The sequence below is a fragment of the Polypterus senegalus genome, chromosome 18, assembly GCF_016835505.1.
Source record: "Polypterus senegalus isolate Bchr_013 chromosome 18, ASM1683550v1, whole genome shotgun sequence".
Lineage (NCBI taxonomy): Eukaryota > Metazoa > Chordata > Cladistia > Polypteriformes > Polypteridae > Polypterus > Polypterus senegalus.
Genome location: NC_053171.1, coordinates 53,530,787 through 53,554,572, shown reverse-complemented (window position 1 = coordinate 53,554,572; position 23,786 = coordinate 53,530,787). Strand labels below are relative to the sequence as shown.

The 23,786-nt window shown below is 43.9% G+C and overlaps 1 protein-coding gene across 1 annotated transcript in view; it reads right to left on the bottom strand.

The window, feature by feature from the left end:
• galnt16 (UDP-N-acetyl-alpha-D-galactosamine:polypeptide N-acetylgalactosaminyltransferase 16) overlaps nt 1-20,239 on the bottom strand; it is a 155,034-nt gene extending 134,795 nt beyond the window's left edge. The window contains exon 1 of the mRNA XM_039741490.1: nt 19,477-20,239. Within this exon, the coding sequence (XP_039597424.1) occupies nt 19,477-19,674 (198 nt within the window). The 5' untranslated portion in view covers nt 19,675-20,239. The remainder of the gene's footprint in view (nt 1-19,476) is intronic.
• Nucleotides 20,240-23,786: the final 3,547 nt, after the last annotated feature.

Sequence of the window (23,786 nt, the reverse complement as noted above, 5' to 3'; positions counted from 1 at the left end):
CTCCTTCTGAGCTTTGGCTCCTCACACATCACAAATCCGCACACAGCGGACTCGGAATGTTTTCAGGCCCCTTCACTTCTCTGCGCGCTTCATTGTACTGTAGATTTAATTTGAAACTGACTCATTTGCCATGTTTGCCCATCATTCTGCACTTTATAACCCATAATGACAATGTGAAAAAAATGTTTTTAGAAAGGTTTGCAAATTTATTAAAAATCCAAAACTGAAATCTCTCATTCATTGAAGTATTCTGACCCTTCACTGTGTCTCTCCAAATTGTGTTGGGGTCCATCCTGTTTGCTTTAACTCTCCCTGAGATGTGTCTAGAACATGTCTGGAGTCCACCTGTAGCATAGCGAACTGACTGGACATCATTTAGTAAGGCACACGTGTGTATAGAAGGTCCACAATTCACACAGCTTGTCGAGCCATGAAGATCAAGGAACTCTCTGCCATGAAGCTGTAGTGAGGCACCGATCAGGGTAGCAGGATAAAACCACTTCTACAGCTTTGAGAGTTTCCATGGGCACAGTGGCCTCACTAATTATAAAATGGAAAAGTCTGGAACCACCAGGACCTCTCCCAGAGTTGGCCATCCGACCAAACTGAAAAACTGCAGCAGAAGGACTTTGCTCAGAAAGGTGGTCACTCTAACATAGCTGTAGAAGTGCTTTACTGAGATGTCAGATGGATGACCACCACAGCGGCACTACATCAATCAGGCAATTATGGTAGAGTGGTCAGATGGGAGCCACTCTTGAGTGAAAAGCTTCTGTCAGTTTAATGGACTCGGAGAGCATGAGGACCGAGATTCTGTGGGCTGATGAGACAAAAACTCAAGTCTGGAGAAGTCCTGGCACTGCTCATCACCTGCCTCATACAGGCCGAGGATCCCTAATCTGAAAAGTCTGGGACCAGAAGAATTTGGGATTTGGGAAGATTTGCATTTATATAATGAGAAATCTTAGGGACACACATGATCAAGTAGGGCAATGTGGCCAAAGTAGCTAAATGATGATTTGCACTTATAATAACGTGACAATATTATTACGTTAAAAGGGATGAACATAATGTATAGATGCATGCATTTTAGTTCCTTTTTAAGACTGTTAATATGGCATATTTGTACTGAAGAACATTTTTGGTTTTTCATCAGTTCATATCAGGTAGCTGTTGTCACGTCTCAGAGAACTGGCAGAAAAATCTGGAATATCTCTGTCAGGCTTCACTCCTGGAGGCCACCAAGCGTCCGACAAGGTGCTACACCCAGTTATTTCATATGGTGTGGGTGTAGAGGTGCAACGTATTTGAAGCGATGCCAGCAGGAACACTGCAATAAGGGCGCCTTGTGAGAATGAGCACTGATAGTCTATTAACGCACCAGTCGTCTGTGATGCCATGATGCGTTTTGAGGTACTGCAGCCAGTTTTGCATGGTGGATTTCTGCCAACTTCAAAAGTCAATCTGCAGCAGAGACCACTTCTCCTAACGTACCTGGAGCACTTTACTGCACTCATATTACAATAAGGGCACCTAGTGAGAATTAAGCTGCTTTTGTTAACCATAAGGAGTGACAATCTACTGACGCTCAAGTCAAAGTGCCTTCAGCATGGGTGCTATATAAATAAAATGTATCATCATCATCATCTGGAATTTTAACAGGGCCATGCAGCACTTTTGAACTACCATCCAGGTGTTACTCTGTCACTTCACAAGGGACAAAGTTCACTGACTGCGTTCTCGATGCCTCGAGGGGTAGCCTGTCTGCCAATCGTTGAAAGTGTCTCGTTCCCTCATGGCAGTCGATACTTTGCAGGTCCCCCCCACGGATCGTCAATAGTATTGTTTCTTCGTTATGCTCTTAACTTCAAGGGGGACTCCCCTCCACCCCCATCCCACTGTTGTTCATATTCACTTTTTGACATACGTACACATACTTTCAAACTCAAGTCCAAGCAAAATTTTTAAAAAGCACCCCTCTGGTGTGGAATGTTCTCCAAGTGACATTATGTCGACGCTCAAACAGGTTTTGTACCACCCTTATGGAGACAGAGAGACTGGTCAGAATGGAGTCAAAGATGAATGCAGCCAAACACAGAGAGGTTCTTGAAGAACACCTGCTCCAGAGTGCCTGCCACCTAATACTGGGACTACAGTGCAATGACCTGAGTGTATGGTAACGACGATGCCGGTGTGGCTTCAGGACAAATCTCTCGGTGGGCTTTAGTGGCTCCACCAAAGCTCAGGCTTAAACTCAGTCGAACATGTGTGGAGACACCTGAAGATGGTGGTTTACAGACGCTTCCCCTCCAATCAAATGGAGCCTGAGAGGATCAGCCACAAAGAATTGGATAACCTGCAGTACCCCAAGTGGGCACAACTTGCCCAAAAGGACTCAAAGCTGGAACTGCTGCCAAAGTCCTGAATATGTCTGAGAATAGGAGATTTCAGTTTGTGATTTTTACTAAATGTGCAAACCTCTCTGAAAACTTTGTCATTACGGGATATTGAGTGTAGACTGATGGTCAAAATGGCACGTTTATCCATTTTAAATTAATTCTAGAACAAAATAAAGTGTGCAGAAAGTGAAGGGGTCTGAATGCTTTCTGAATCCACTGCATGTTGGGGGGGACCAGCAAGTCCTGATCTCCTGTTGTGCGTTAGTGAGAGTGTCCAGAGGTCGGTTGTCATGGTAATAAATGTCTGCTACTTCGGAGGTCCCTGCTTCACTAGGAGGAGGCCATCTTCACGACAACCCAAATCCCAAGGTACGCCACATGACTCATCCTTCTTTTGATGACTGGAGTGTTTATTTATGCCGATCTGCAAGGCCGGGCTCTTGTGTGGGTGGGCTTATTTATTTGTTGCGGTATATTTTAGTATCTCTCAGGTCTGAGCCTACTCATCTAATCTAAGGAAAGGGTCCTTACCCTAAACGCCATCGGTCTGAAGCGACTCAGCTGTGCTCAGGCTCTGCTCACAAGGAGATGCCATTGTCATGCAGCCTGTGTCTGTGCCTCCAGGTTGTGCCCCTGTCTCCGATATCAGGAGGGCTCGTTGCCTAGCAACTGCCCATCTGTATCTTCTCCTCTGTGCCACGCCCCTTTCCTTGTTAATGTTAAGGACACACAGGGGGAGTCGGCACTGAGATTATTCGGAAGGAAAATATGAGTAGAAAAGGAGCAGCCAAACTCTGAGTCAGGGACAGACCCAAGTTCAAAAACCAGGGCGATGAACTAACCAGTAAACAAGCAGTTTACAAAAAGGATTTACAGGTGTCACATGTACAGCATCCAGTGGGGCTCGTTACATTATTCTTCTTGACATTGTTGCGATCAAGTGCCAACCATTATGTGTAGCTTGGTGCAGTATCCTACCATATTAGGTTTACCTTCTTATGCTTCTCCTACTACCATGAATATTATTATTATTATTAATCACTAGCTGTGTTAGCCCGCATCGTCCCAGAAATTTAAAAAGACAATGGGCCTCCGAAACAGTGCCATCAGTAAAATGGCATAACGGTAAAAACCCTGATGCTGTGGGTTCAAATCCCACTACTGACACTGTGTGACTGTAAGAAGATCATTTCACCTGCTTGAGCTCCAACTGGAAAACCAAAAGAAGTGCAACCAACTGTATCTCAAACATCAATAGGTCAATGTTAATAGGTCAGTGGAGCTGCTGCTATCCAAAATGGCCCATGTGCAAAACATTCCTGCATTACATCAGTTTCTGCAATTGCTACTAACTTGGCTTTTGTTGATGGTCCTTGCAAAACACAATTTTACAGAAAAGCCTATTCTTTTGATGTGAAAAGAGCAGTCAGTAGGAATAATGTGAAATCTGAGTATATTATTATTATCATTATCATCGTTTGGTGTTGTCATGGACACATAGTGATATTGAGCTTCATGGCGGAAGAAGCCAAACCTTACTCCCTGAATTGTTCCCTGAAAGTGAGGCCAGCTTATATACAGTATATACTCATGTATAAGTCGGGTTTTGAAACCCGAAAAATTGATCATAAAATCAGCCCCTGACTTATGCGCCTGTTCAAAAATGTGATGCTTAGTTTTTTTTTTTGTTTTTTTTTTACATCATCTTGCCTCCTATAGTCTCACATCAGTTTCTCAGACACATTGGATTTTATTGCAGCAGTGCAGTTGCCAATTTCTTTTGCTACTTCAACGACATTTAATTTAAAACCAGCTTCATATTTCCTTGTGATCAAATGCTCCATCGTAGATAAGTGAAGCTCTTATGATAAAGGTGTATGAGGGTATGAGATACAAAAAACACAAATCAGTGCAAACGTCACTTCGGAATAGTTTGGGTATTACTGTGTGGTCACGTAGGCACAATACATAGAAAAAAAGGCCGTGTGCTCCGTGGTTACTCTCTCAAGTGGATGTGAGCATATCATAATCTCTTGGACCAATAGCGGGTGTTTTCCCCATTCCAACTTATATGATTGACATTATAAAATAGCAGAAATTATACGGTAAAATAAAGTCCTGACTTATATGTGGGAGAACTTATCTAAGAGTATATATGGTAATCTTTTATTCACTAGTGCCCCTTAATGCTATGCAAGGCCCGTCTGATATTAAGGAGCTCTAGCAGCCATATTGGATGGGGATGTGACTAACTGATCTGCTCTACCTGCCCAATTTGTACAGATTTCTACTGTAATCACTCTGCCTTACACTTTATGGCACTGCCCGATCCACATCACGTATGTGAGAATCATTTATGGTGTATACAGACATGCATGATGTCACTACTAGGGTTGCGTGTTACAGAGGTACTGGAAAATTACCAGCATTATGGGATACTCTGTACCAAAAATATACATCGGCTTTTCTCTAAATCCACACCACCCATGACTCCTAACACTCCCTTACTGCAAATGTAGCAAAATGTGTGTTTTGTAGATTTCATGAAATGACTCTCTTTGACGCAATTGGAACTTCATGGAGGAACCTTATGGCCTCAACAAAATTCACAGGGAACAAAGCCCTCATTGCTTCAGCGTGATCGGGACTTCATGGGGACAACAAGCCATCCCCTTACTTTAGCGAGACCAGGACTTCATGGCTATCAAGAGGGGTGTAGTGTGGTGCAATGCACCAGGGAGGCCAGAAATTGTGTGGTGCACCAGGGAGGCTGGATTAAGATGGGAGGGAATTTGAAGTTACAGTATATGTTATTTGCTTTGGAAACGTTTTGGCATCAATACTGTGATCCAAGAGCTGAAAGTGGTACTTTCAAATAAAAATTTTAGTGCCAATCCAACACTAGCAACTACCCAATTGGCATTCCGGCCAGATTTGCACTTTGTTTGTATTTTCACTTAAGGGGTACATTAGCTGACCATAAGAATATTATGAAATACTTCATTGTTTTGTATCGCCTCAATGTACGTTGTGTCTTCGTTGCTGAATTATACATTTTATGCTCCTTGGCAATGTTGAGCAGATTGAGTAGTGGCAGGGCCAGCCCCCCCGACTATATGGCGTGGATCCCATGCATCTCAGGCTATGTGGGTGTTAGTTGGTCGTAGTGAAGGGAGCTTGGGAGATGCAGAGAGAGATACAGGACTCAAAGCATTATGGAGTACAACTTTATCTCAGGGAGGCACAATTGCACAGCTCCAGTCACATTTTTGGCCACAACAATCAGCCCACAATAGTTGGCAGACACTTCCCTAATCCTAAAGGGGCACTTAAGGACCCACTGCTCCATTATAATCCACTCACAACTAGAGCAGTTTCTCCTTCCTCCTTATATACAGCAGGTGGAAGACATACTTGGAGCTCTAGATGGCAGAAATTGGGTGTGTCCAGGGACTAAACTGGTGCTCCCCCTGGCGGCTAACTGGCTGAATGTGAAAACACCCTAAAGGCATTTACATCTGAATCAGTAATGGATTTGGAGTTTGTCATTCCCTACTAAAACTGCCCCCTTGAAATGCGCTCTTTTGAAGTGCACACATTACAAAGACTGTTTCAGCTATAACGTGACAAATGTGACAGCACTGACAATGAGAACATTCTATCTACGGCTCAACAGGATGACACAAGAACACCAGAGACTTCATTCCAAGGCAGCACCGCTGCTTCAGCTCAGGGGTGATTCCAGATTTGCTGTCCAATACTGCGCAGCTCTGAACAGATGTCCGTTCTGTAAGAATCAAACATGCAAATGTTAAGAAAACTTGGCAACAATTGAGGGGGGCACTAAGATGCCCTTCCCATAGGAGGTGCATGAACTTACGGTCTGTGAGGCTGCAACGAGGAGCGTGAGAGAGGCAGTGTGCAAGGTCACCATTTGGGATGAAGGCCACTCTTGAAAATGGCTGATGTGGTTTACTGTGGATCACTGAACCTCCACAGGCTACACCGAGAGAGCCAAAGGCACAGCAGAGAGACGTAAATAATTGAACAAAGTTGCAAAGAGTCGATGAAGCAAGAATTCAGCTAAAGAGAGGCTGTGTGCTGCATACTGATGGAGCCGAATGGCATAGCAGTGAGAATGCATCACAGCACTGCTAGAAAGGAAACACTAAATTATTAACTATCAGAATCGAGGCTGCATTGACGATCTGGGTGCAAACAGTCACTCGTTACTTCAGTTACATGCCAAGTCCTAAATCACACGGTGGCTTTGGATGTCAGCACTGCCATCATACCAGAGACATCTTGACAAAGCTCACCAGCGTAGAGGAACAGCAGCCATATAAGTCATCCTCCAGACTACATGGTGATGACCGAGAGCTACAGGTCAGCAGGCTCTAATTCATCAATTTTACTGACCAAGCCCATCATTTGTAAGGGGAGAGTATTTATTATTAGCACTTCAGGCATATTTAATAACAAAATATCACTGAGGAGTGAGAACTCTACAAAATCAAGAACAAAGAAGAAAAAGACGCCACCATTACGGACCACTGCGTGTGTGATTTAACTCATTCAAATCCACTTTTATTCAATGTGACTTACAAAGGAGGTCAACATCATTGAGAAATTTCAGTCGAGGGTAAGGGGTCGCAAACTGGGGTGGCATTTCAGGGGGTGTGAAAAGGAGGAAGGCTGCGTCGCCCAAACCGAGTGAGGTGCGTTGCCCGACTTTATGGTGGTGTGGTCGGTATCTTGCAGTGTGCTGCCATTTGTAGGTCATTTATTAGTTAGGGCTCCTGTTCTGTGATACGAGAAGAATCAAGCACTGCACACGCAATTCTCACCTGAACGAGCCGCAGAAGTGTGCGTTCTCAGGGGGTCGTTGCTGTGTTCGGAAAGGTGAATAACTTAGAAGAGAATGGAATTTGGACCATGTAATGATTTGCAGAGAAGGCCAAGGTCTAGTCTTGATTTCTGTGCAAGCCTTGATCGTGACACGTCACTCACTGATTTGGAGGTCTGACTCACATTTTTGCTGGGTGGAGGGGCAATACATGCTGCTTACACTCAGCCCATCTCTCCTGCTGGTAGTCCAGGCAGTGGCACGTCTGTTTCTGATCTGCAGGGTGGGTGTTATTGGGGAAAGAAGCTCATCAAGTATGTTTCATCACGTAGCAATACGTGGGCACCTATCGTTTCACAGGGGTCTCCAAACCCCTCGATCATTGATTGGGTGCGAACACATTGCAAGTCAAACATTTTCTAAGGGTGCGGGGTTTAGAAACGGTTAGGGACCACTGGTGTGAGAATACTGTTGGATACGCGTAGCAGGCCGGACTACAAAAGTTGATCACCACCAGTGAAGAGCTATAAAGCCAGCAAGCCAAGAAAGTGGCTGACATTCACAGAACAGGAGGGCTTTTTAAACACACTGAGGGAGTCGGCAATGCGGATGAATGTGGGCAGCTCGCTCCACCAGCTTGAAGCTTCACATAAAGAGAGTCTGGACTGAGATTTGATACCAGGCCAAGGTGGCATCACCAGGGGATGTGCAGCAGCAGCCAGGAGCCCAGCACCTCACCAGTGTCTCCATATGCAAAGGCACTGACCCTCTGACTATCCTGTAGGCAGACATCAAGGATCTGAACTGAATGTGTGCTGCTACAGGAAGAGACGTCACAAAAATGGATACTTTGATCATAATTTGGCACAACATAACAGTACCAGCTTTTTTTACGGCATTGGTAAGACCGAGAAAGTTAGGACTGCGCACACATGTGAAAGCAGATGAATTATTTCAGAAGGCACAATAATACAGTGTCAGGGATGACAGGGGCCATGACCCGGCCGGGACGTCATTAGGGACCAGATGTGGGTCTGTGCCCACCCTGGATCACGTGGGGGTTGCCTTCCGGGTTGCTCTGGGGGCCACGGGTACAGGGCATGGAAGCTCCACCCTGTAGGAGCCCGTGGTCACCGCCAGGAGGCGCCCCAATGCCTTGGGGACCTGTTACCCCAGCACTTCCGCCACACCAGGAAGTGCTGGGGGGAAGAATTAGGACGGCGCCCGGAGAGCTGCTGGGAGGACAGCCGGCACTTCTGCCACACTGGGGCGTGGCCAAGGGAGGAATGCCGGGAACACCTGGGGCTCATCCGGGGACTCTATAAAAGGGGCCGTCTCCCATCATTCAGTGCTGGAGTCGGGAGGTGGAAGGACGAAGCTCAGGAGAGCTGTGGAGGAGGCCCGAAGAAAGGCATTGTGGCCAGGATTGTGTGATTGGGGTAATTGTGCACGTGACTGGGGTCTGAGTGACCATATCATTTGTAAATATTATAGAATAAACGTGTGGTGGTTTGATAACAACATGTCCGCCTGTCTGTGTCCGGGCCGGGTTCACAACAGACAGAGTAAAAACTACACAGAAGAATGATTTAACAGCATTGGCACTGCAGCACCACATCAACCCATGTCAAAAGGAAAAATGGCAGAAGCCAAGTCTGTAAATGCTTTGTGTTCGTGTAGGTGAAGCGCATGGGTGCAGTAATTGTGCTTATTATTAAAAAAAAAACACACGAAGAGCACAACATAAAAACAATGCCTCAAGTTATTGCCACTTTTATCCCAATATGGAATGAATTTAGAAACACACACTATTGTAAGAGCCAATCTTAGAGCGTTAAGGCTTTGAGTTAAACTCATAGTAGAGTTTGCTTCATTTGAATATACTGTACATTTCTTTCATAGTCATAGACGATGGTATGGTCTTATCCCCTGTAAGTTAGTATGAGAGAGAACTTCCTTGTTTTAACTACAATACCGTATGTTAATGGAGTCAGAGATCCCAGTAATCAGGGACTTGAAAGACCCATTTCCAGTATAAAAAGGTGATAAGCACAGTTATCTGGCCAGTTAGAAATTGTTCAGAAACGTTTAGAAGTGATTTGTAACAATTTGAAATGTAACAAGATTTATCAGCTTTGAACAGAACTTCTCTTAAACAAGGACTAATTTTTGCTATTTTAATTTTCTCTTTTTTGTGTGAACTGTTTTACTTTGAATTTTAACTAAAACTTTTAAAAACAAAGCTATTTTGTCGTCTGTGGAATCATTTCAGCGTGTCAGGCTTTTGTTGAATTCCGTTTTTTATGTTAGAGCTGCTGAACTTTGGTAATTTTGGGAAAATTCCCCAAAGTATTGAGACCCCCTCGAAATCACTGAATTCAGGTGATCCAATCACTTCCATGGCCACAGGTGATTAAACTCGAGCCCCTCGGCATGCAGACTGCTGGCTTCTACAAACATTTGTGACAGAATGGTCTCTCTCAGGAGCTCAGTGAATTCCAGCCTGGTACCGTCATAGGATGTCACCTGTGCAATAAGTCCATTTGTGACATTTCCTTGCTACTAAATATTCCACAGTCAACGTTAGTGGGGTTATAACAAAGTGGAAGCAATTGGGAACAACAGCAACTCAGCCACCAAGTGGTAGGCCGCAGGCTTTCTGCAGGGTCAATAGCTACAGACCCCCAAAAGCTCAAGAAGAGTGCAGCGTAGAGAGAGAGAGAGAGAGAGAGCTTCATGGAATGAATGGGTCTCCATGGCTAAGCAGCTGCAGCCAAGCCTGACATCACCAAGTGCAATGCAAAGCATTGGATGCAGGGGTGTAAAGCCCACCGCCATTGAGAGCATTGCAGACATTTCATCTGGAGTGACGAATCACTCAATCCAATGGACGACTCCGACCAGGAGAACGGGACTCACCTGACTGCAATGTGACAAGTGTAAATTTTAGATTATGCTGCAGGGTTGAGCTTGGCCCCTTAGTTCCAGTGAAAGGAACTCTTAATGCTTCAGCATAAGAAGCCATTTTGGACAATTTCAGACTCCTAACTTTGTACGAACAGTTTGGGGATGGCAACATGACTGCACACACACCAGTGCACAAAGCAAGGGCTATAAAGAAATGGAGGAGTGAGTTTGGTGTGGCTGCACAGAGCCCTGACCTCAACCTGATAGACCACCTTTGGGATGAATGAGAGCGGAGACTGCGAGTGAGCCAGGCCTCCTCGTTCAACATCAATGCCTGACCTCACAAATGCTCTCCTGGTCACAAAATTCCATAAACACACTCACCCTTCACCTTGTGGAAAGCCTTCCCAAAAGAGCTGAAGCTGTTAGCTGCAAAGGGTGGGCCGACTCCATATTAAAGCCTATGCATTAAGAAGAGGATGGCATTAAAGTTCATGTTTGTGTAAAGGCAGGCGTCCCAATACTTTTGGCAAAACAGTGTATTTGTGCCTGCTTTGAGAGTGAAATTAACAACACTGACCCAATGAGGTGTAATCGTATACATTGTATTGTCAGAGGATAATGAGATTAACCGCTTTAAATAGTCTCCTGTACTGCCCTGAAACACAAATGGAGCCTTCGCATTCTTTCTAGGAGTGTAGTGAGCACTTGTACAAATGTCCATCAGTCCAAGCGTCCATCCATTTTCAAACTGGTGCTAACAATTCAGGGCTGCAACTTACGCAAATTCACACTTACACCTATAGGACTGTGGGATGTGGAAGGGCTGCCAGTACTAACAATGGCTGGAGCGAGTAAACATCGAGGAAAGACTGGTTTGCCTACGCCTGCGATGACGTGAGCTGCTTCCATTTGTCAATGCCAATATAAAATGTACTTAGAGCTTCAGTGTGTCGAAGGACAAGCCACATCTCTCTAACCCAACATGTACGGTGGTAACAGAGATATGTGAATTGCCAAAACATGCAGATCACGGGACAAGAAAACAGCATATTTCAATGGTACATACAAACCTACACACACCGAATTTGTGGCATTTGTTTGACTTTTAAAGGCAGACTCATCAGTGTGACCCATAAGGGAAAGCACACAACAAAGAATGTGAAGCTGTGTCAGAGTTAAATATTTACTGAGCCCAAGTCATTTTCAGATGCTAGATTTTTGTACAAAGGCATAAGTGATAACAAGGAGCAATTAGTCACATAAGAAGTTCTGAAATTGAAGATTCAACCAAAATGTGGTATAGCGGGTCCACGGTCGGGTTTTTAAATCCGTATAGCCGCGTCGTTCTCCGTGGGCGCGATTGCACGACCGCGGGGAGTTAATGAGGTGATTGGAGCGAGTCGCACCTGCACGTGTCGGTGCGGTCGCTCTTGTTTGCCTCATTGGCTTCCTGCGGTGTGTAATTAAGACGCTGTGCCCACGGAGGCAGACGTGTATGTGTGTATATAAACGGAGGTACAGCAGAGGGGAAGATAAGATCGTGGAAAAAGAGAGAAATGGAAGGAGGTTAAAGGATAGCAATTGCAGTCTCGGCTGGATGATCTGGCAACCTTAAGAGAGACAGAACGAGCGGGGGCCCCGTGAAGGAGTGTTAGATGGAGGCGCTCTTGGGGGCTAATTCGCCCCCACTGACAATTCGCGAGTGGGGTGAGCAGGAGAGGTGCCATCCCGCTGGATCTGAGGAGCGACTACGGGTGCGCGAACCTCGTCGGTCTGGCAGTGACGTCCGTTTGGAGGCCAAGACGAAGGTTGACAGAAGGAGCTCGTGGCTGTTGGGACTCCGCGGCTGCGAGTAATGGTGAGCCGGGGAGTGAGTGATGGAGGTGGGCCAGAGAATAACAAGAGTGAGAGACTACATTTTTAACCTCCGATTTTAAAGGATTTATTTATTGTTGATGGTTTTAACCCCACTGGACACTTGATTTGTTATGGATTTATTTATTGAACTTTGACACTGCACTTTTTGTTTTTGATTTGTTTTGAATAAAAGCACTTTACGGAATATCCCCTGGTCTTGAGAGATTTGTCCCTATGTGTCCGCTCATCTCGGTGACATTATCGACGGTGTTGGGTTCAAGGGCTCCTGAACAGCAATGGGAGCATGGAGTCGAACCCGCATCGTAACACAAAACTGACAAGTTTGATTTTACACAGGAAGATGGGACAAACAAAAAATAAAACGGGACCGATTTGGAAAATTCAAGCACCATGACTTTATATTTGAATGAGTTTGACTAATCTGTTTAATGTTCCTCTTTAGAAATATTTTGTAACCAGCTAATGATACAAATATAAATCTTACAAACTTGTATAAAGCAAAATGTAAGTTTTGCTCTCTTGTATGTATGATCATCCAGTTAACGCTTAGCAACCACAAGGGGGCGCCACAACGCCCCAGACACCGCAATACCGTACAGTCCACAATATAAGAATATAAATATAATAAAGTGTTTTTATCCCACAAAGCACCGTCCGATGAACCTCTCCAACAATTAGCCATAATCTTCTATACAAAGCAGACTAACAATCTTGTGGTCTTGTATGTGTTATTCTCCAGTTGACGCTCGGAACGTTTCTTGTGAGCTCCATAAAAGCAACTGACAGTTCTATCATGAAAAATCTATAGTATTTGTTTGTTATTTAATAGTTGTTTTTGTTAACTATATTTTCATCTTGCAGCATTCTTATTGTAAAAATGTAGTGGTAATAGAAATAAATCAACCTAATAATTTAACAGACTTTTTTCGTCGTCTGAAATTCTGCATGTGAAAACTTATTACTACACCACAAAACCAAAAATGAATCTGTCAAGTTGTGTCTTTTTTAATTATAATTTTTCAAACAATTAAAAAATTTCCTCTCGGGCAACACCGGGGATTTCAGCTAACAGCAAATATTACAAACCTAACTGATTGTCTCACTGACAACCCAGACCTTAAAAACGTGTTAACAGCTTTAAAGAGTTTAAGTGAAAATCTGTGGAATTCTACGCACATAATATGTGACGGCGGTGGGCTGGCGTCCTGCCCGGGGTTTGTTTCCTGCCTTGCGCCCTGTGTTGGCTCCGGCAGACCCCCATCACCCTGTAGTTAGGATATAGCGGGTTGGATAATGGATGGATGGAATAAAGTGTGAATTCTTTGTATTTCGTATGGAGTGTTTTTGTGTATTAGTTTTCAGTTCCTGCACAGAAAATGTCAAGAGAATAAACGTAAAATGTGCAAATGTTGAGACACATCAGCGTGTTTAGATGAGTATATAATTTGAAAAGCAGGGGGTCCTGGGAGTTGAGTGACATGTTCTTTGTATATTTCACCAAAGAGTGAGCCGAGTTACAACTGCACTAATAAACAACTGAAACCTGATGTGCCTGAAAACCACCAACGCGGTTGAAAACGCGCCTGTATACTGCACTGCCCTAGCAAAGGGTATATAAAATAAAATTTGTTTGACAAGCCTTACATCAGATAAAGAAAGACGACCTGAGGAATTCACAAGAAGTGGGTCACCGGCTATGCTCTCAGCCACAAATCGAGGGGCTTGAATTTGCAACTTTTAAAATTGAGATTACAAGTTTCACGTGTCAACAGCATCCTGTGGTGCTTTACAGGGTCGAGACTGAGCACGTGACCTTGTGCTGGTTTAGTTCTTCAACTGGAGACACCATCTTAGAACACCGCACACGTGCAGCAGCGTGTTTCACTTACATGACCAACAAGTAAGATAACTTCACCGTATTCTACACATAATATAATACAAATACTACTATTAATGAAATCGTACAGTTACACCGGTGATGAAAAATAAGCAGAATTCAGGTCATCGAAATTCTGAAAGGCATTCATAAAGTAGATCCAGCAGAATTCTTGGACCTTAACCCACACTTGAGGACGCCAGTGGAAATTAAGGGGGCTGAGGACAGAAAGCACTTCTTTACACAGAGAGTTGTAGAGATTTGGAGCAAACTACCAAGTCAGTGAGATGAAGCAGACCTTTAAGAATGATCTAGATGAGACATTGGCGCAGCTTAGCTATTACCTATACAAAATTACGGAAACTGTAATCCACCTTAATAAAATAATAAGTGTCTGTGTGCCCATCTTGTGATGTCTCAGTGGTTTTTAACAGATGGCACATCACAAATACGTACATTGCTTTTGCAGAATTTCATACTAAACCGCGTATAACAGAGGCATACACATGGCACTTGTCATTCCAACAGACGGTGCATTACAAATATTTGTAGTAAAGTTATATGTTGGTGATGAGCCATCTGTTGGAAAGAAAAATGCAATTTTTGTACTACCTGTATTACAAAATGCATTTTAATAGATGGTGCACTGTAAACATTAACACTGAGGTCTGCATTGACTATTTAGATTTGTACCAGTCTCAGATGGGTAGCAAATCTGGTAAGAAATAAATTAGAAAAGTATCCACATGAAAATAACATTAAATAACAGCCAGCATGGGTTTACGAGAGATGGATGATAGCAAACCAATCTTTTACATTGCAGGCAACCTAGAAAACTGAATCTCAAGTTGGTTAACCAGCAGGAGACAGAGTACAGATAAGAGGAGAATGGGGGCATCACTGGAGTCCCTCGGGGGTCTACCTTTGGACCGTTGCTTTTTCTAATGTATATAAATGACACTGATTCTGGTGGAGTTAGTCAACTTGTGAAACGCACACTACAATTGGAGCAATGAATGACACTGAGGAGGCAGCAAAAACGACTCAAGAAGACCTGGATGAGCCTCAGAACTGGGTGAACACCTGAAAATACACTTTAAATGTAGAAAAGGGGGCGACAGGAACGTCAGTTATAAATACAATCTTAAGAGCTGTTGAATACAAAGCTCAGACTCCACAAAACACGTCGGGGAAATGTCTGTGATAAAACCGAACACCCCAGTGGGCCTTTAGGATTCTGCCTTAGCCAAAGTGCCACTGCAGAGGGGAGTCGATAAGGCAGGGACTCAAATGAATGGCCAGATTCTGATTACATGTCTCGTCAAATAAAGGCCTTAGGTGTTTGTGGAGTCCCTCAGAAAGCATAAGCCTCCTGCATATATCTCCTGCTAATCAAATGGACTTGCTGGGCTCAAATTATCAGAATTTTCAGATTTCATCAAGAGAGGACCAGCACACTCAGGGGTCTCCTCCACATTTCCTCCACCCAGGCTCCTACTTAGCTGCTAATGAAGCCCGTTGTTTATTTAATTCCCCAGTTTTCTTGGGGCTCTCATCCCACCAGCCAGACACTTCCATCAACTGTTGATTTTCTTTTGTTTGGAGTGCAGCACCAGCATGTCTTGAAACAAAGAAAGGCCCGGAAAACCAGAAAAATCAAGTCGATTAACATTAGGGAGAATGTCTGCTATGACAGCAGCAGTAATCATCTACCTCTTAAAACAATGGCTAGCATGAAAACTGGCAGGCACAGCCGCCCTACAGGATCTGAGCTAAGTAAACTAACTATCTCAATGCCAAGCAGTGCCAGGGGAGTCTGCCAGCTCTCTGTTCAACTGTGTAATTGTTAGCTTTTAAAACCCAAACTTGACAGAGCCTTGTGAACTCTCATTTATTTAAATTCTTAACTTTTGAATTTATTTAAATTCTTAACACCAGGATATTCCTTGCGCTCTGTGCAGGAAGGATTTGGGAATGTGATGAATACGAGTGAACTTCGAAGACCTGCTGCCTTGCATGTTAAGGTCCTTTGCAGTGAAAGAAAACTTGAAAAAATAAAGAAAGAGTGACAGCAAAGCGAGCGGCGCCCCCCACTGGACTGTCTGCTTGCACCTGGGCATGGGTACTACAACTAGGGCACAATGCGGACAGTGAAGCCCCTTTGTGAATAACGTGCTGGTGGGCAAAGCGCATAACAGTAGCTTTTATTTATATGGTATTTACTCTGCAAAGCGCTCTACAATAAGATGAACAGATAGGTAGATAAAGGCGCTATATAACAGATAGCTAGGAAAAGTGCTAAATAAACAGTTCTATATACAGAGAGATAAACAACACAGGTGAGATATGAAAGGCACTGTATGATAGATAGATAGATAGATAAGGCACTATATGATAGATAGATAGATAGATAGATAGATAGATAGATAGATAAGGCACTATATGATAGATAGATAGATAGATAGATAGATAGATAGATAGATAGATAGATAGATAGATAGGCACTATATGATAGATAGATAGATAAGGCACTATATGATAGATAGATAGATAGATAGATAGATAGATAGATAGATAGATAGATAGATAGATAAGGCACTATATGATAGATAGATAGATAGATAGATAGATAGATAGATAGATAGATAGATAGATAGATAGATAGATAGATAGATGATGGCTCTGAAGGGTGAGATGTGAAAGGCACATTATAAAACAAATGCACATATTAATACTTAGCAGATAATAGATCGATAAACTTGATATGAAGCCACCATATAAGAATGATCGGCAATGTGAAGAGCACAATATAATATACATGCATACATTATTAGCATGTGCAATAATAAACTAATAGATGGACTTACATGATATTCAAAATATCTCTGACAGATAGATATGAAAGGCACTATATAAAGCTGATGGCATACAGACAGCCATGAAAGGCACAACATACAATACTGTGAAGAAGGCAGATGAAAGACAGGTAAACAAATAAAAAGAAATCACAAAAAGTAAAATAAAAGCGGACGTATCCCACCTTGAATTCAGCACAATTAAGCCAAACCCCGTGCCTCACGGCACCACATGAGCCACAGGAGAGCTGAATGGACATTGAGACAGCAGTCACTACAGAGGCACAATAAGCTGAAGATGTTATGTTTTGTTTGATAATACTACGCCATTAGTAAAGAAACATTTGAGGATGTGAAGTGACTACAACACAGACAGCTTCAAATATTGTAAGTTGCCTTGAACAAAGGTGTCATCTAATCAACAATAACAACAATAAATAATAACAATATTATTATTGCTTTCTTAGTTGGCTCAGTTTGTAAAGACACTGGACTGCGCCTCATGAGGACGTCAGGTCAATCCCCAATTCTGACTCACTGTGTGACCCTGACAGACTTGTTGAAGTTGCCAGTGTTTACTTTAAAAAGCACAGAAATGTTTTTAAGTGTAAATACCTCACAATGATAACCACCACTATGAAAGATGTCATACGAAAGCTAAAAATGTAGCTGGCAACTTACAACAACTGGCTTATCTGTCAATACACACACTGAAGAACAACGGTGTTAAAAATATAAAAACAATCAGCAGTGCTACAGTATCTGCAAATTAAATGCTGGATACAAAGAACTTCTTGTGCCCTGCAGAGGACTGGCACCCCAATGCATGGTGGGCTCTCACCTTCTGCCCAGTGGCACCCACAACCCAAAGTAGGAAAAACAGGACACGCTTATAATGTAAGTTATTGTGTCTGTTCTTTCTGTCCCTTGTGGTATCTTCCACAAAAAGTGCATTCCTCTGCAACACTAAACTTGAAAATTAGGTTTATACCTAAAGTATTAGGAAACATCTTAATATTCATAAGATGTATTATTTAGGGTAAACTGCAGAATTGTTGGCAGTGTCCCCAGCGGGGTCAAGATGTAAAGTCTAAACCATTACGTTGCTAGTTCAGCGTCATAAGATGACGTTCCACATGAAAATGTGCCAAAGAGAAAATCATAAGGCTGAGTCCCCCATCCTGTCAGAGGAACACAGAAACGGGTGATTTTAAGATGCCCTGCTACAGTGTTTTTACATTTGCTTATTTAGCTGACGTCTTCATCCAAGCCGACTTACAGCATTTATGATACAATTGCTTACATTTCTTTGTTTTTTCCAGTAGGAGCCCAGATAGGTGAAGTGGTCACAGTGTGTCAATAGAGCCATTTGTATCTGCAATTTGAAGGTCTAAAGCCTTAGCCATTATGCCACACTGCTTTTGGTGTTCAGTATGGAAATGTAAAATAAAGATATATAAAAATGAATACTTATAAATATATATTTTTATACCAAAAACAGTATGCCTTTAAACTGTGACTGACTGCTGTTTCATCTTTAGCCAAGTCAGACCCCTTTCTTCTTTTTTAATAACTTTTGGTGTATTAATTTATTTACTTATTCTATTGGAGAAGTAAAGTTCTATGTGATCTAATTTAATCAAATAAGTACTAAAATAAAAACAAAATGTGCTGTTTCAGGTCCCAAGGTTTAAAGGTTTTGGATTTAAAATGTACACAACAAGGCTGCTGGTTCAACTGTAGGCACCACCAGAGTCGCTCCATCTGCTAACACACTCCAGTTATGGAAACACAGACATCATTCGATTTCACTTTTAATATTTCAAAGTTTCTTTGGATTAAAAGAGAATTTGGCAGAGCACAGTAAATGAGAACTGAACTGAACATCAAGGAATGACATAAACCGAAATGAGCAGTCAAGGCAGCTTAAACTGTGGCAGGTTTTAGTTCTGGCCAGCCCGGTCTGAGCATTAGATAATAAAAAATATACATGTTCAGTTTTAGGAATACTAAATAATTTTGGTTTAAAGAATAGGTGTACACATTTGTATGTATTCATTTCAGTTTAGTTTTGAATTCATTAATAAGAGAGTGTGATGCCTGTCAAGGAGTCAGACCATAAAAATACTAAATGCAGTGTCCTTCAGGGCTTCTACCTTAAGCTTAATATATTAAATATAAGCTTAATAAATTAACTTTAAAACAGGTTTTTTTATGTCAAAGAAATTGAAGCCTCCCAAACACCCAGGTTTCAATGCACTTTACAAACCGCGGGCTGATCCTTGCGTTTTCAACTTCGACAGTTTAATCAAGCTGTTGGATTTAAGGGAGAGGAGCCGAGAACCTAATGATAGATCAGTGACTATCAAAGGCCCCCGCGACACATCTCCCTGTTGCAGAAGGTCCCTCAAGTTGACAGACCCTTCAGCAACTCTAGTCAAAGTGGACTCCACATGACCGACATCGAACACGTAGACGCAGGACCGACCGCATCAAAGTGCTTACAGACAATTCATCTACAGAAGTGATCCGTGCTTCTCTGGATGGAATCCATGGGTGTCAACCCAGGGAAAAGCCGCCGCAGGACTGCACGGTGTCAAACGGATAAGCGACGAGGACGGGGGGATTTTGGGGGGCGCGAAAGAGCTGCGCACATCAGCATGCAATGCACACCCGCTTGCAGCAGCCGAGCGGCGCGGCGCGGACACTCACGATTAGCGGGATGCTCCTCTCCTCCCGGTGGATCTCCAGGCGGCCCGTCTGCTTTTGGCCGACGCTTTTGGTGGACTTGGGATGCGAAGCCGATGACGGAGACGAATGCGGCTTGTTGTCCTGCCACAGGTAGTAGAAGGTCCCGAGGATCCATGCCACGGTTAGGATTGCGATGGCATTGGCCCTGATCCTTCGCATGGTGAGCCCATATGGAGAAGCCGGCGATCCGCGTATACGCCACACCTGGCGACCCGCACCTCACGCTGCCAGCAGCCCCAAACTGCCCACACTCAGGTGGTGCCTTCCTTTTTTATTGAGCACGCAGAACTAGCGATCCGATCAGCAAGATGCTACCGGAGCCGGAGGATGGAGGCGGGGTGGGGGCAAGATGAAGGATGCTACTGCTGCAGCAGCTGCAGAGAGGGAGCGAAAGACCCCGCTGAGGCAGCCTTCACCACAAGGGATACTCGCGAGACACCCAGCGGCTAGGTGGGGCCGGACGGCTGATGCGGAGACCTTCAAGCATAACCCGGAGCCGGGGTGCAGGCGACAGCCAAGCCGCAGATTGCAGGACTGACCGAACGCCGCCGATGCTGCTCTCTGAGAACAGCTAGTGTGTGCGCGCTGATAGACAGAGCAAGTGAGCGAGAGAGTGGAGAGTGAGGAAGCGGCGAGCCTGGTCCTAGCGCCCGCCCTTTCACCTGCTCGGCCAGAAATCCAACCACAGAGCGCGCGTGCCCGGACGAGCTGGCTGGCGGGCGGGCGGCGCGCGCACACACACGAGATCGGGAGTTTAGGACTGCCTGCGTGACAAAGGGGCGCTTGGCTTCTTTGTGTTAAACGCGATACACACACAGTTAATGAAAAAAAACAAATGTCACACATGCATGGGCACACGCAGCAAGCGGATTTGAGAGGTCGTCCCTAAACGACGTCATAGTATTATGACATAAAAGTGACCTATGCACACCACCACCACGCCTGTCATATCTCGTCACAAATAACAATTTATTTCTTGTATAGCCCAAAAGCACACAAGGAATGCCATAAATGGCCACACATCTAACGACCACCCATTCCAAATAAACCCTTATCTCACTGTTGGTAAAGTGGAGCTTTTAATCTGTTCAACATCTGAGCTCGCCCTCAAGACACACCAGCGTGCGTGTAACTGTGAAGCGTATCCCACCTCTGACAACTCGAACAGTGGGCTCTTACAGTACCGTTTGCAACTGCAACATCTGAACGTAGCATTTCTGCAACGAGAAGAATTCGGAACCTCTGGCATTCTACAGGGTGGCCCACGAAAAAGTGGCCACTAACAAAGAGTGTGCAAAGAGTGTACATGAACATGCTGAAACGGACACAGGGGTGTATTGACGCGCAACGAGATCACTTTCAGCATCTTCTGTAAATGTGAGTACCCAAATCTGATCATTTTTTTCTCTTCACGACGTTAATGCGGGATCAACGATTCCCTTCACTGGCTCATCCTAACATTGAACCTGACTTAAAGGTTCGTTTTGACTGTTCTTTTAAGCTTGTATAGCAGACCACTGTTTAGATAATGTTGCCCCCTTACTTAAAAAGAGAAACTCTGCCTATTCACCAAACATTTTTTTTACTAAACCAAATTTAGCAGTGGGCTCGGTTTAAGTATTAATCACGCATGCACTCAGCTTGTAAGTAGTTTACTGTTGTGTTATCAAAGAAAAGCGATGTGCCATTCTGCTGACTGCAGAGAGCCCACCGAGGTCCAAGTCATCTTCACCTTTCCACTACACACGTTTTCATTTTAGCAGCCGACTACATCATCTGACTGAATGTGACGGCGTTTTGCTGTTCCGTCATTACATTCAAACAAGTTACACGCCATACGTTAGTGGTATGCTGACTACGCTCAGAGTCCGATGTTGGGTTAGCTGCTACACGATAGCAGAGTCAGCTCCCATCATAATCGGAATCAGTTATGGCATACCTCATTGTCACATAGTATCACAAAATGCATAATCGCCAGTGGTCTTCAGCAGGAAAAAGATGGACTGCCCACTCTGAGTGTGAAGTGAGTTACTGCCTCAAGTGGAGGTGCTTAAGTACCTCTGGGTCTTGTTCAAGATGATGAGATCGACAGGTGGATCCGGGCAGCGTGTGCAGTTATGTAGTCACTATACCGATCCATAATGGTGAAAAAGGAGTTGCGCCAGAAGGCAAAGCTCTCGATTTACCAGACACCTATGGTCATGCATGAGCTTTGGCTGATGATCAAAATAATGAGATTGCCTGTATAAGCTGCCAAAACAAGCTTCCTCGGCAGGGTATTTGGGCTGTCCCTTAGAGACAGGGTGGGAAGCACAGACATCAGGGACAGGCTAGGAGTAGAGCCGCTGACCCTCTACATCGAGAGGTGCCAGTGGTGGAGGTTTGGGCATCTGATACTGATGCCTCGCTGTGGAGGTTTTATGGGCATGACCAGCTGGGAGAAGATCCCAGTGAAGACCTAGGAATCACTGGGAGGATTACATGGGAAAGCCTTGGGATCCCACAGCATGACTTGGCAAGTATTGCTGGAGAAAAGGCTGTATGAGCCTTACTGTTAAGAGTGTTACTTCCACGACCCAGTCTCGGACAGGCATTGGAAAACAAATGAATGTATTCTATGTGTTGTACTTCTAGATGAGTATTCATTGGTTGTCAGCTCTCACACACACAGAGTCTCCCTTAAGGCTTAAAACAAAAATCAAACTATAAGGAGAGAGACACTAGATAGTCAGGCTAGGTGAGCATCATTCAAGGGTGGGCACCGATGACTGTCTCCGACCCCCCTAAGATTTTGTAAATGAAGGCAACAACTGAAAATTGCTGGAAAAGTCACCTAATGTGATAAGATGTTTAGACGAGCACTGATATGCATGAGGTGAGGGCACAATGCAGACCTAATGAAATATTTCCAGCTGTGATGCTAAAACAGGCTTTAATTCACACTGACCCCAAAAGTGGACTAGTTGAATTCATTAAATGGTTAGGTAGCCCAGGTTGTATTATTGGGGTGTTGGGTCCTTACTATCCAATTTACCGAGTAGTTGAATGTGCTCATGAAGACGCCATCACTCTGCAGCACTGTGATTAGTGACTATGACAAGCTCACCAAGGAATTTGTGTCATCTTTACCTGAAATCACTAACAATCTTACCTCACTTGACTCTTAGACTGGAAAATAAAACCTCACTACCAAAAAAAAAGTCCCTCAGAGGAGCCGTGGGGAAGGTTTACCTGAAGGGAATTCAATTAGAAGAGACGACAATCCCACAGGGCCAGAAGCACGAGAAGGTAAGTTGATCTGCCCTCCGACAATGAAAAAAAGGTGGCAAAGAATTGTGTGGTTAGACTGTGTGAGGTAACACACACACACACACACACACACACACACACACACACACACACACACACAAGCGTTGTACTGCAATGGACTCAAACATTTTCATTTTTGCTCTCTATCCCTGCCATCCATACTTGTCCAGTAGCTTATTGCTGAAGTTACTGTCTGGTATACAATAAGGTCTGTGTGCATGTCTGGTTACTCTGAGTCATAATTAGCCTTATGCGACACAAACGAAAGAGGAAGAGTAAGTGTGAGACACTTGAGGAGGAGTAAAGGTGTAGGAGACATGCTGAGAAGTCCTTAATGGTACAGCCAAAGTAATTTTAATCATAATAAAATAAATAAATAAACTAAGGATATTATTGTCAGGAACGTTTCATTCACAAGACGTCACACTGCTTCTTGATTCTTATTCACCACCGAGGAGGGCCGCAGCAAATTTCAAAAAGCATCAGAGGAGGCCTACGTGTTCTCCTTCCAGTTGGTGACAAAGAAGGCAGCAGTCTGATGCCCCCCTTTGAAAGAAGTACAGAAAGAACAAGTCGGCAGGGAGAAAATAATTTCTTCACCGCCGTGTGCCCTTCGAGTCGTGTTCTGTGTGTTCTCTCCATGTTCCTATGGTTTGACCTTTTTCACCTCTGAGTCTTTGGATTCTAAATGTAAGGTGTTGCTGTTTCAGTTTAGGCAGCTCATAGAAAGTGGATATTCCTGGGCAGCAGGTGTTTGCGAGGTTCTCATGTTACTTAGCTTTGGAAGCCACACAGATCTGCCACAACATTAAAAGCACCTGCCTTATATCATGTAGGTCCTCCAAAACGGCTCTGACACGTTGAAGTATGGACTCCAAGAGACCTCTGAAGGTGAAGGTGTCCAGTCCAGTGTTCTGGAACCAAAAAGTTACCAGCAGATCCTTCAGGTCCTGTAAATTATA